General features: G+C 40.3%; 1 protein-coding gene across 3 annotated transcripts in view; it reads right to left on the bottom strand.

Moving 5' to 3' along the window:
• NKAIN3 (sodium/potassium transporting ATPase interacting 3) overlaps nucleotides 1–14,045 on the bottom strand; it is a 513,013-nt gene extending 498,968 nt beyond the window's left edge. For all 3 annotated transcript variants that reach the window (XM_043880325.1, XM_043880326.1, XM_043880327.1), the window contains exon 1: nucleotides 13,670–14,045. In XM_043880325.1, coding sequence (XP_043736260.1) covers nucleotides 13,670–13,723 — 54 coding nt within the window. In that variant the 5' untranslated portion in view covers nucleotides 13,724–14,045. The remainder of the gene's footprint in view (nucleotides 1–13,669) is intronic.
• Nucleotides 14,046–14,248: the final 203 nt, after the last annotated feature.

Here is a 14,248-nt window from a genome sequence, read left to right as displayed (position 1 = left end):
ACTAAATTTTATGATGACTAAAAATACAAAAAGTATAAAATTTAGATGTCTGAAATACATTTAAGTATAATTATCTCTTCAGCTTTAGTATAGTCTTCTAAAATATGCAAATAGTATAATTTCTTCAATACAATGGAACAAAAATAAAGCATCATGAATTAGAATCCATCCACATTTTAAAATACCAAGCTAGTTTATTATTAATAAAGAAAAACAAACCAAGAAAAACAATATTTTGTACTTGTGTTGTCTTAAAAGAAAATTGAGCCATTATTTATATCTTAACACCCCCAAATCCCTGCCTTCCAGTAAAAGTATCATCAGTAGTGAAGGAGTTAAAAAGTGTGTACAAAGACACTCTAGGACTAGTCAAACTAACATATTAATAATAGATGACCAATGCTCCTCTGTATGGTGTAGTCCGTGAAATGTTACAAAACGTGAAGTTGCCCACTTGTGAAACACTTCAACAGACAGATCCCTGAGGATGACTCCATCTATATTTCCAACCACAGCTCTCTTTTAGATGAAAAGGCTTTGAGGAACCTTTGCAGGCTTCCTAATGGGTCAGTGGCTTTATCTAATGCTTTCCCCTAATTGGCCCTGCATTTAAGACACTCAGTCAATGATGTGGCTGCAATATTTACATCTTTGACAATCATACCCTCCCAGGCCAGGAAAGAGTTTCCCATCAGAAAGCAAAAAGGATTCGTGGCTTCAAGTCTTAGAGAGAGAGGGTAGTTAGTAGAGGTCCCAGTGGTATTAGAAGATTCTATCTGGACAGTGCAAGCATTGTCAGAAGTGGTTCATCTGCTGAAGAAAGTAGAGCATGCAAAAACTGTAGAATATCTGGTGTGTATAAACCTTGCATTTCATTCCTTTGTTTCAGGATAAATTGGGGTGCCTCCTGAGAGACTCTAAAAATACAAATCCATCATGAAGAGAGCCACCTCTACTAACAGAAATGGAAGAGAAAAGAAGTCTGCAATGCTGCTTCATGTTAAGTCACTTTGATCATGGTTTAAAAATCACATTTTATGTAAAGAAACAGCTTGCTTAAATAACTACTCTTTCCAGCAGGTTTGGCCTGAGCCCATAGAAACAACTCTCTTTTCAAATTCAGCCTTAAGGTAACACACACAAAAAAATTGTTATCCTCATTTCTGATGGTTTAGTTGTTGTTCAGTCACTAAATCGTCTCTGACTCTTTACGACCCCATGGGCTGCAGCACACCAGGCTTCCCTGTCCTTCACCATCTCCCGGAGTTTGCTCAGACTCAAGTCCATTATGTTGACGATGCCATCCAACCATCTCATCCTCTGTCTCCCCTTCTCCTCTTGCTCTCAATCTTTCCCAGCATCAGGGTCTCCCCATGAGTCAGCTCTTCTTATCAGGTGGCCAAAGTATTGGAGCTTCAGCTTACACCTCAATCCTTCCAATGAATACTCAGGGTTGATTTCCTTTAGGATTGACTGGTTTGATCTCCTTGCTGTTCAAGAAACTCTCAAGAGTCTTCTCCAACACCACAATTCAAAAGCATCAGTTCTTTAGCACTCAGCCTTCTTTATGATCCAACTCTCACATCCATACATGACTACTGGAAAAACCATAGCTTTGACTATACAGACTTTTATCAGCAAAGTGACATCTTTGCTTTTTAATATGCTTTTTTTGGATGGCTTAAGCCATATCCTAATATTTGATTTTAACATATAGCAGAATGTCTCCATATTTTAGTTTTCTCACCAGTAAATGGGAAAAAATATCAACATCTGCTTCATGGAGGTGCTGTAAGAAAGAAACAAGTGAACTGAGGGGTCAACAGGGTTTTATTACAAAATGTAACAATGATTACTTTTTAAAATTCAGAAAATAAAGTTTATTAGCCAAATATATTTTAGTGTGCTCTCAAATATTCTTGCCTGAAGAATTCTGATGGGAAACTCTTTCCTGGCCTGGGAGGGTATGATTGTCAAAGATCTAAATATTGCAGCCACATCATTGACTGAGTGTCTTAAATGCAGGGCCAATTAGGGGAAAGCATTAGATAAGTGCTTCTCTGTCTATGGACAGAGAAGCCTGGAAGGCTACAGTCTGTGGGGTCGCAAAGAGTCAGACACGACTGAGTGACTAACATACACACACACACACACACACACACACACACAAGTAAAACACCTTTTCACAATCTCCTGCAAGATCAAATATTTAGTATTTCACTGTGGGGACAATAGAAAATTGAAGCTCATCCCAACCCTGGTGGAAGAGGGCATTTTGCTGTTTTTGTCATTGACTGCAGGACTTCACAGCCCTGGGGAAGATGTGAGGACCAACAGGTAGACAGCTGGGACAGCTGGGCACAGAAGAAAGTCCTCCTTCCGCCCCAGGAATCCAGCATCACTCATCAGACAGAAACAACTTTCCTCTCAGAGGGGATTCCAGAGTCTAGTCCAGAGGTCCCCAATGTCTGAGATCTAATGCCTGATGATCTGAGGTGGAGCTGATGTAATCATAATAGAAATATAGTGCACAATAAATGCAATATCCTTGAATCATCCCCAAATAACCCCCAGTCTGTGCAAAAACTGTCTTCCAAGAAACCGGTCCCTGGTGCGAAAAAGGTAGGACTGCTGAGTCACCTAGAAGTGAAACCATGATCAACTCTGGATCATTTAGTCACAAATCAGTTATCAACTCCAATGTTTCAGTAGGTCCAAAAGCTATTATAATACAAGGAGTTCGTAGTGGAATTTTTGAAAATAAAAACTTCTCCATTGTGTATACAATTTTGCAGATACACCAGAAGCATTAAATAAAAATTTAGGTTAGGAATATACTTTTTACTCAAGCGTTAATTAGTTACATTAAGAGCTTATAAATCAGTTCCCTACATGTCCAAAGGAAAAAAATAGGCTTTCTTCTATGAATGCCCCATCCCAGTGGCAGCTGGTAAATCATTAGTAACTGGTTCTGGGGGGTGAGAGGAGGGCCCTGATTGGAGTTTGTGTATCTCTATGATGTGAATACTTACACCATAATAGATTTTGAGCTACCAATATGATGTCACTGGCTGTAGAATTGGAAAGTGATGCTGAGCAGCACAGTGTTACATAGAATTTCTACCATACCATCATAAATGTAAAATCGCCCCTTAAGTACAGACAACAGAGCAATGCAGTAAAATAATTAGGAAGGAATGAATTTGGGATACTTATTACTTCTGCTTTTAATATAATTTAAAATTTATATAATTAATGTTTAATAAAGGCTGCACTTAACAACTGGCTCACAGAATTTCTGGAAACATAACAGTAAATTTTCCCTGGTTGGTACGAGCTGGCCCTAGTACGGTATGGCCTCTAGCTGCTATTCATCATCCAGATAAAAGGCAAATGTATAGAAGACAGCATAGAAATCAAGGATGAGAAGTTCCACTTAAATATAAGGAGGATTTGGCTACTTGCAAAAATTTCCATTCTCAGAGAAAGTTTAAGAATCAACATTAGGGTCTTCGGTACTGAAGATTCAGACATTGACTTGCTATAGTGATAAAGACAGATCTAGACCATTTCTTAGAAAACAATGAGAGCTGCTTAATCATGTCCAACTCTTTGGGGCCCTATGGCCTGTAGCCTACCAGGTTCCTCTGTCCTTGGGATTTCCCAGGCAAGAATACTCCAGTGGGTTGCCATTTAAGGACCCCTCAAAGCTAAGATATGATACCTTTTCATAAACTATAATTTGAAAGAGCTCCCTCATCAAGAATTTATATTTTAAATACAAATTGATAACAAGTTGCTACTAATGAGAATTTTACATTTCCCAGTTTCTTAATTATGATTAGTCACAGATAGTTATCAGAACAGGAAACACAACTTGAGTACAGAGCATTCCACTCTGTACCTTAATTAACCAATTAACCAATCAACCTGTGTTGCCTGGGGTTTCCCACAAGCAAGCACTTATTACACCATATATTAATCAATACCAAACTCCAACCATGTCTCTAATGACTACAATAGAGAGAACCCGTCAGAAATAAATTTAAAACTTATCATCGCACCCACTGAGTTCCTATCTCTTACAAGAATCGCATAGCTACAATCATATTCTAGTACCTCTTGGAATACCTACAATCCTATTCCAATACCTGTTAATAAAGGAACTGGGCTCTGTATGAAGCCATTCTTAGTGCAAGTACCTGTAGACAGAGTGAAGAAACTCAAACATTTAATTCTACTTAATGAAATTAACCAGGAAAACCATTCTAAGGAGTGGTCCTCTACGCAGGGAAAAAAAAAATCTAGAAAAACAGAACAAGTTCATCAACATTGCCATGATCTTGCCCCTCCTTCATTTAACAAAAGACCCTTTAATTTTTGCAATCAGAGCCCTTGTGAGTACTGCCACTCCGGCTTGCTCACCGCCCTTCACCCTCATCTCTGTTTCCCAATAAACACATGTGTGTGTGCTATGTCTTCATTCATGTCCAACTCTTTGCGACCCCCCTGGACTGTAGCCCACCAGGCTCCTCCATCCAGGCTCCTCAGTATTCTCCAGGCAAGAATACTGGAGATGGTTGCCACATCCTCCTCCAGGGGATCTTCCAGACCCAGGGATCAAACCCATCTCTTCAGTCTTCTGCATTGGCAAACAGTATCTTTACCATTGCTCCACCTAGGAAACCCTAATTCAGATAATTCTCCAAATTGAGGAACTAGGGATGCTCTTACAAAAGTTAAACAGAACAATCTACTAGTTCAAGGATTTCACCGTCCCTAATTCTGTGATCCAGTAAAACTCAAGGTTTTCACCTGTTTTTTTTTTAACTATGCCCATCTTAAAATATCTGCTCTCTAATACTTTACCTACACCTACAAAGAATTTAACAAAGAGTGGATATATGTATATATATAACTCATACACTTTGCCATACAGTAGAAAGTAACACAGCATTGTAAATCAACTATACACAGACAAAAGTTAATTCAAAAAAAGAATGTTTAATTAAAGGACATTTAGGGCCTATATCCTGTTTTATTTTAGTATCTGTCAAATATATCAAATAAAAATGTAAATTAGATAGTTTGTGCTATGTGTCATTTGTTTGTTCCACTATTTAACTGGCATTTTGAATACGAATCTTTAATGAAGTGCTATCTTTTAGTCTAATGTTGCATTCTGTTATAAATGCATGAAGATTCACACACATTAACATCAATTAGAGCTAATGTGCATTAAAAGCATGAATTTTTGATGCACCTAAGAAAGAAGGTCCACTTTAACTTCATCAAATATTTGTCAGTTTCCCAAAATTGACACTCAAAATATCTTCAAAACTGTGTGAAAAATCTCTTTTCAAAATTAATGTTAAAATTATTTTGAAATGTAACATAAAAAATATTACAAGAACATCAAAACAAACAATTAAAAAGATAACCATTTGTGGTTTTCTTCTTAACCTTCTCATTTTTTGCCTAAATTACTATAAATCCTAGTTTACCTAAGAATGACCTTTACTTTTAAAATGATTAATACATTTATTCTACTATTTCATGTCATCTCCACAATGATACTCATCAGCTAACTTTCAAAATGCAACACTAAAAGGCACCCAGTTCTTCAGCCCCATGCCAGGGTGCTCCTCACGGCAAGTGGATTGAGTTGGATTTCTGCCCAACACATAACACCTGTGCTCACACAACACACACATCTTTCTATTAAGGCTCTGATAAAATATGCTCTGCTTATCTTCGTGGATTCCTCAATTTTGCAGGTCATCTGTCTGTTCCACTTTTCTTTCCATCACAATTATCACTTCATTCTTTGGGACCTTGGGAAGAATGGAAGATAGATGCTTCTATGATTTGTCATCTTGTTGTGAAAGTCCTCAAATTTTGTGTTTTCCATTCTGATTTTTATCTTTAAAGAGTACTTTTTATTAAGCATTTGAATCCTGCTTTTTAAAGCAAGATACACTTCACTGATGAAAACAAATGCTTAAGAAAATTGTCAAAAGATACATAAATAAATCTGCTTTATCTTCTACTTTTGCAAGGAAACCACACAGTTATATTAATATGTATCTAATGCCAAAATCTTAATATTAACTCAAAATTTCTTATGCTTACATTTGAAATTCTTCTTTTATATAATCTGGATAATTGTTCAAATGTTTCCTTGAGACCCACCCAAAATGGACATTGTAAAATTCGTGAGAGGAAAACAAACAAACAAAAAAAAAGCCATAAAAAAAGCAGCTCATTTTTTAAAAAAAAGAAAGTACTACTAAAGTTCCGGGGAAAGAAAGTAATTTATTTTTCAACATCTTATGATTAGGATTATCCTCTTGGAAATAATCAGAATGGAAATGATTTTGTTAAAACTAGGGACAATTAAAAAAAAAAATAGCACTTGATATGTGCTTCCCCGATGGCTCAGCAGTTAAGAATCCATCTGTAACGCAGGAGACACAGGAGATGAAGGTTCGATCCCTGGTTGGAAAGATCCCCTGGAGGAAAGCATGGCAACCTACTCCACTATTTTTGCCTGGAGAATCCCACAGACACAGGAGCCGGGTGAGCAAAAGTCCATGGGGGTCACTTGAACATAAGAGTTTGTGGGGAAAACAATTCAACACAGAAGCCCATAAGAGCCCAGGTGGGATGCATGAGACAAGTGCTCGGGCCTGGTGCACTGGGAAGACCCAGAGGAATTGGGTGGAGAGGGAGGTGGGAGTGGGGATCGGGATGGGGAATACGTGTAACTCTATGGCTGATTCATATCAATGTATGACAAAACCCACTGGAAAAAAAAAAAAAAAGAATACATTTCTTAAGCTAATTTGATGCTCTGTACACATAAATAACAAAAAGAGCTATATAGGGATTCAGGTTTGTAGAAAAGCGGCTAATGCAGAATATTGTAACGATTTTAACACCTATCACATTTTAATGAAAGTCTCTCCATTAGACAAACATTTAATTTCCCTAACCATTTCTAAGTTTTGTAAGATGAACCAGGGTATTTAAATGTAGAAAAAGAATAGAAACTAAACAGTTACAAATTATATTGTTCAGGAGAAGAGAAAAAGCTGTTTAAAAAAATCTAAGACAAAAGTATCAGTTTATCTACAGAGTAAAATAAAGGTATTTCTGCATTTACTGCCAGATACCTATGATAACTGAGTGGTTCATTTCATAAAACTTTGTTTAAAAACATGTTGCCACAACTACGCCACCAGGACACCTCTCAACACCTTTTGTCTCAGCATCACAGTGACACATGTGATCACAGATGGTCTGAATGTGGAGTGGAGAGAAAGTTAACTGATTTTTCACGATGAGAAAGAAAAATCACTAGCTTGATTTCATTTGACAGGATTTTCTCTAAAATAAAAACAGCAACCATCATGGTGTTAAAAGTTGCTTTTTTTTTTTAACAAATCCTCTAAAGATATCTGCTACTGTAGATATGGAAAGTAAGAGTTGGGAATTTTCAGTCCTCATAAAAATATGGCAATCACCTATCCGTAAAGTGATGCAATGCAAGATGGAATCAATCTCTCCTGGTAATGTCAACCTCCAGGGACAAAGCTGCTCCTGTGATGTGGAGAAGATGCTGAAAGTTCTGTGGTTACAATCCCAAGCTAAGTTCAACACTTTACCGAGATAGCTCTAAGCCACAGCACTGTTTACAATAGCCAGGACATGGAAGCAACCTAGATGTCCATCAGCAGACGAATAGATAAGAAAGCTGTGGTACATATACACAATGAAATATTACTCAACCATTAAAAAGAATGCATTTGAATCAGTTCTAATGAGGTGGATGAAACTGGAGCCTATCATACAGAGTGAAGTAAGTCAGAAAGAAAAACACCAATACAGTATACTAATGCATATGTATGGAGTTTAGAAAGATGGTAACGATGACCCTACATGCAAGACAGCAAAAGAGACACAGATGTAAAGAACAGTCTTTTGGACTCTGTGGGAGAAGGAAAGGGTAGGATGATTTGAGAGAATAGCATTGAAGCATGTATATTATCATATGTGAAACAGACCACCAGTCCAGGCTGGATGCATGAGACAGGGTGCTCAGGGCTGGTGCACTGGGATGACCCTGAGGGATGGGATGGGGAGGGAGGTGGGAGAGGGGTTCAGGATGGGGAACACATGTACACCCATGGCTGATTCATGTCAATGTATGGCAAAAACCACCATAATACTGTAAAGTAATTAGCCTCTAATTAAAATAAATTAATTTTTAGAAAAAGAAAAGAAAATGGCTGGGAAGTGCATGTGAAGGAAATTCTAGATTTAGAAACATGCCATTAAGACTCCTTTAAATGGGACAACTAAAACAATTTACTAAAAGCACACAATCAAGTGCTTCACATGTATATAAACATTATTCTAAAACAAGCAAAATTAAAATCAGGCTCCAAAAATGTGTCTAAAGTTCTTGGATGACTTCATGAATCTGTTACCTGGAGCCTCTTTTTCAGAAAAGATTTACTTTGCACAGTTTTCTATGGGCATGCTTTTCACACTCTCTCCAAGCTCATCTAGCAAAACTAGGAATATGAATGTGAAATGTGAGGCAAACCCTCAAATGTGCTCAAGGTTAGAAGCATAGTAAGGATGGGAGGTGGCCAGAGCAGTGCAGTAAAGGAAGCAGAATAGAGACTGAGATTTTACAAACCAAAGCTCACTCAAATACACTAGCCTTAAAATGGTAAATTCTCTCTAATGATATCCCCAATCTGGGGAGGGGGGAGGTCAGAAGCAGTGTGAATGAGACGATAAAAACCTTTCATTTGTTTCTTTAACTTTCAGAAGGAGTTAATGGAGCATCTTTTAATGGTCCACATAGTGACTTAGTCATCAGCTCAGCTTCTCTTCAGCAAATGTGTCCTCTGAATGCCATTCCCCCTCAACACCCACACTTATTTTAGTTGCTTCATAACCCCCATCTTCCAACAGTTGGTGGGAGCAGAAAAAAACATGAAAGGGGAAAAAAGACAGCTGGATTCAGTGGAAAGAACACTAGATCTGGGAGTCCTACCCAGTGGTAGGCTGGAGGAGGCTCACACCAGCTCATCAAGTTAAACTTGGAATTTAATGAGCCAGCTGTTAACATAACCATTATTTTAAAATAATAAAAATTTTAAGTCAATTGCATTAAAAAACAGAGGGACTAAAATATCTTAAGCACATCCCTTCCTCATTATTTTACTGTGCTTTACTTTCTTTATGCTTTTGAGATTATTTATGCTTATTTGGGGGCTTCCTTGGTGACTCAGATGGTAAAGAATCTGCCTGCAATGCAGGAGACCCAGGTTCGATCCCTGGGTCTAGAAGATGCCCTGGTGAAGGGAATGGCTACCTAAGTCAGTATTCTTAACTGGAGAATTCCATGGACAAAGGAGTCCATGGGGTGCAAAGAGTCAGACATGACTGAGTGACTTAACACTTTGCACTTTTCACATGCTTATTTTATCTGTTTGGTGAAAGGACCTTGTAATAATCTACTTCAAATTGGCCAGTGTGGGTGTATTTACGTCAAAGAAATGGGCAAATGCTAAAAATCAGGGTGTAACATTGTTTTGTTGATTGTCTGTCTAGACTTAAGAAAATGATAGAGAACTTTTTTCTAGCAATGTTTATTAAACTTAAAATGTGTCAGGTCCTTATATTCCCAATAGCACAAAAGAACTGAAGTAACCCAATCAAAAAATGGGCAGAAGACCTAAATAGACATTTTTGCAAAGAAGATACACAGATGGCCAACAGACACATGAAAAGCTGTTCTGCATTGCTAATTATTAGAGAAATGCAAATCTAAACCACAATGAGGTATCGCTTCACATGGGTCAGAATGGCCATCAACAAAATGTCTACAAATAATAAATGCTGGAGAAGGTGTGGAGAAAAGGGAACCTTCCTACACTGTTGGTAAGAATGTAAATTGGTACAGCCAATAAAGAACAGTATAGAAGTTCCTTTAAAAAAAAAAAAAAAGAATAACCATATGATCCAGGAATCCCATTCCTGGACATATATCCAGGAAAAAAAAAATGAAAACTCTACTTCAGAAAGATAGATGCACCCCAACATTTGCAGCAGCACTGTTTACAACTGCCAAGACATAGAAATAACCTAACTATCTATCAACAGATGAATGGATAAAGAAGATCCCACACACACAATGGGATATTACTCAGGCATTAAAAAGAATGAAATAATGCCATCTGCAGTAACATGGATGCAACTAGACATTACCATACTAAGTGAAGTAAGTCAAACAAAGACACATATGATATCACTTTTATGTGGAATCTTAAAAAAATAATAATACAATTCAACTTATTTACAAAACAGAAACAGACTCACAGACATAGAAAATAAACCTAAGGTTACAAGAGGGGCAAAAGGGCAGGGGAATAAATTAGGAATCTGGGATTAACAGATACACAGTACTATATACGAAACAGATAAACAACAAGGACTTACTCTATAGCACAGGGAACTATATTCAATACCTTGGAATAATGTATAATAGAAAAGAATCTGAAGCTGTACCCCTGAAACTGACACAATATTGTAAATCGACTGTGGTTAATTTTTTTAAAAAAAGAAATGAAGAAAATAATTTTCCAGTACTTGAAAACTATTACCCAATTCAGCAAAGAATCTGCTTATGCTGGAAGAGGTCATGGAGCAGACCTGACCTCCAGGTGACTCTCAAGGGGGGCTCCAGGCAATGGGAGGCTCCTCCTGCTCTCCCAGTCCTTGGAATGCAAGTCCTGCCCACCACTCCCTCCGCAGAGGCTGAAACCATCTCAAGGATGCGGCCTTGATAGCAGTGTGCTATTGAGACCATCGGGAAAGAAGACATCACTGAACCCAGAAAACGGTTCATCAGATTCACAGAACAAAAGAGATTCTGCCAGAATTAATTGGCTATGTAGAACTTACAATCAAGGATACTGCATATTTTATTATTGTGTGTGTGTGTGCGTGCTCAGTCGTATCCAACTCTTTGCAACCCTATGGATTGCAGCCTGCCAGACTTCTCGTCCATGGGATTCTCCAGGCAAGAATCCTGGAGTGGGTTGCCATTTCCTTCTCCAGGGGATCCTCCTGACCCAGGGATCAAACCCGTGTCTCTTGTGTCTCCTGAATTTGCAGGTAGATTCTTTACCACTAGTGCTGCCCGAGAAGCCCTATTTTATCATTATTATTTGTCAAACTGAGTGCTGTGTGTTCAGTCGCTAAGTCATATCCAACTCTGTGACCCCATGGACTGCAGCACACCAGGAGTCCCTGTCCTTCACTATCTCCCAGAGTTTGTGCAAATTCATGTCCATTGAGTCGGTGGTGCTAATCTAACCATCTCATCCTCTGTTGCCTACTTCTCCTTTTGCCTTAAATCTTTCCCAGCATTAGCGTCTTTTCCAATGAGTCAGTTCTTCAAATCACGTGGCCAAAGTACTGGAGCTTCAGCTTCAACATCAGTCCTTCCAATGAATCTTCAGGGTTGATTTGCTATACATCCTTAATATACATAATATTTATAACATATTATGTAATAATATATATACGTATATGTTTTGTTTGTCCAAGACCTAATCATCAAATGTTTACCATCAGTCCGCTGTCTCTACTATCTACAAACTATTAATTTGAAGAAGTCCTTGAACTCTATGAGCATCACCTTCCTCTTCTGCAAACTAGAGAAATGGGTGCCTTCCTCAGAGGATAATTTTAAGGGTAAAATAACATTCATTTAAAAACCTGGTAAGGATCACAAATGTTAATTTACCATCATCAATTCAGCTATATATTTCAGCTCCTAATACTGGCACTCCTAAAGAACTGCAGGATTTGCAAAGATGAATAATGTTTGCTCCTTATCCTCAAGCTGCTTACAGTCTAGTAATGTGTAAATCACTAAAAAAAATGTTTAAGATGACATGCATTCTCACAGAGGAAAAAGCAATATACTGTGCAATTAAAGGAAAAGAAGTGAATTGATTTTACCTGGAGCACCAGGGAAGACTCCATAGAGAAGGTGGAATTCTTAGATAAGCTTTGAGGAGTAAGTTGCATTTCTATCAGTTAGGGTGTATGTGGAAGATGGAGGCATTCCAGGCTGATACATGAAATACCAAACACATTATCATCAAAACAAGTACAATATCAACTAAGGACATCATAACTGAGTTGAAAAATCTGCTGTATCAAAAACCCTTCCATATCATTGTGTGTAAAACAGAAAGAATGATGCCACTATAGATTATACAATCTAATGTGCCTCTCTACTATTTTGCATACTCAAAGGCTGACTAAATATTTCTTGTTTTCCCAGCTTATAAGCCATGTCCACTTCTAATAACCCAAGTTTAAATTATCCTCTGCCCTTCTTTCCTTAATGAAAGAAAGCATTCATGTTCCAGTGAATTTTAAAATTATTTTTCAGGAAAACTCTATAAAATACATCCTATTTAACAGGACAGAAGGAATGTTCCAGAGATTTAAAGCAAAGGAGTCACTGATTTCAGATCTATAAATATATAAATTATGCACACATTATGTAAACAATGAAGAGAACCTCTCAAATGAGGGTTTAATGGGAGAGTCAAACCAGAGGCAAGAGAAAAGTGGAACCTCTTAAAACATTCATGGGTACAAGGACTAACTATCAAAGAAAGAGCATTATTTTATCCCTCAGTTAAGGAGTCTTGCAAGGGTTGACCTTATGCAGTCAAGCTCACCAAAAACCTTTTTCCTTCTGATAGTCAAAACAGGCTAGCTAATGTTGCTGACTTTGAAAAACAACACTCGGAAGAAAGCTTGACACAGCATCTAAAGAGTCTGTCCTTAAGTGTAATAAAAGGGAGATGTCTATCAATCTCTCACACATAGAAGTCTCACACATCAGTCTGTGGCCTTGACCTCAAGCGACTATGCAATAGACCACAGGGCCAGTCTAGGTCCCAAGAGGACATATGTCAAGAGAAGAGTTCGTCCCACACTGAAAGCCCTTCCACTCTCAGCTCTGGTCCCCAACTTCGCACTCCACGCACTCCCTGGCAAGCCACCACGCCTTCTGTCCCACAAGACAGCTGTCAGTCTGTCGCTGTCTGAAGACGCCACATTTCAACAAAATCTAAAGAGAAATTGGAAGGTTGGAGGCTGAAACCTGTTTCAAAACACGCACAGTGCGACCTCCTATCCTTCCTGGAGATCCAAGCCTCCTCAAACATCAGCTTTCAACCGCGTTTAAGGTAGGAACACCTCACTCTTAACTAAGACTTGGGGCGGGGGGAGCGGCCCCGTCTCTCCCCAAGACTGGGCATTCCCACGCACCTTCTGATGACACCACGTTACTGGAAGCCATCCCGAGAAGAAAGAGCCCGCAAGCCCCCGTGAAACTTCAGCGGGCAGGCGGAGGGGCTAAAGCCCGCTGGCCAGCCAGGGGCGGGGGAGTCGCTCACTCCCCCGGGCGCCCCGGGGCAGTAGCCCCCGGACCGCGTGGCGACGCCCGGCGCCCGGGGCCCCGGGGAGACCGCGCCCGCGCGCAGGGCAGGGCCACCCGGCGAGTGCCCGAGGCGGGCGGGGAGGGTGAGGGCCGACGGAAGGAGCCGGGGCAGGAACTCACCAGCTGCAGCGCGCAGAGGCCGATGAGCGAGCAGCGCCCGGTGCAGCAGCCCATGGTGCCCGCGGCGTCCGAGCGGCGCGCGCCGCCTGAGGTCTGGGTCGTCCGGCGCCGCCGCCTCCCGACTCCGGAGCGGCCCCCTCCCGGCGCTCTCTGGCCCGCCCGTCCCGGGCTCGCGCGCCCCGCGGCCGCCGCTCTCTTCTCCCGGGGCCGGGCTCGCGCGCCGCCTTTGTTAGTTTCCCGGGCGGGCAGAGGTCAGTGCGGCGCGCACGACCGGAGCGTCTGGCTGGGGTCCCTGCGGCCCGCAGGGCAGGTCTGCTTCTTGGGGAGGGGGAGCCGAGCGGGCGGGGAGGGGGCGGACCGGAGGGAGGGAGGCTACAGATGGTGAGTGGGTGGAAGTATGTTTAGGGGAGGGGAGTGTGTGTGTGGGGAGGTGGGAGTCTGAAAAGTGGAGTGGGCTGTGTGTGTGCGCGCGTCTGTGTCGGTGTGTGCGCGTGTGTGTGTGTGTGTGTGTGTGTGTGTGTGTGTGTGTGTGGTGGAGGGGATGAATGAAAGGGAGTGGCGGGGGGGAGGATCGGCCTG

Source organism: Cervus elaphus, chromosome 21 (genome assembly GCF_910594005.1).
Source record: "Cervus elaphus chromosome 21, mCerEla1.1, whole genome shotgun sequence".
Taxonomy (NCBI): Eukaryota; Metazoa; Chordata; class Mammalia; order Artiodactyla; family Cervidae; genus Cervus; species Cervus elaphus.
The sequence above is the reverse complement of the archived record's forward strand: the minus strand, read 5'-3'. Positions and strand labels throughout refer to the sequence as shown.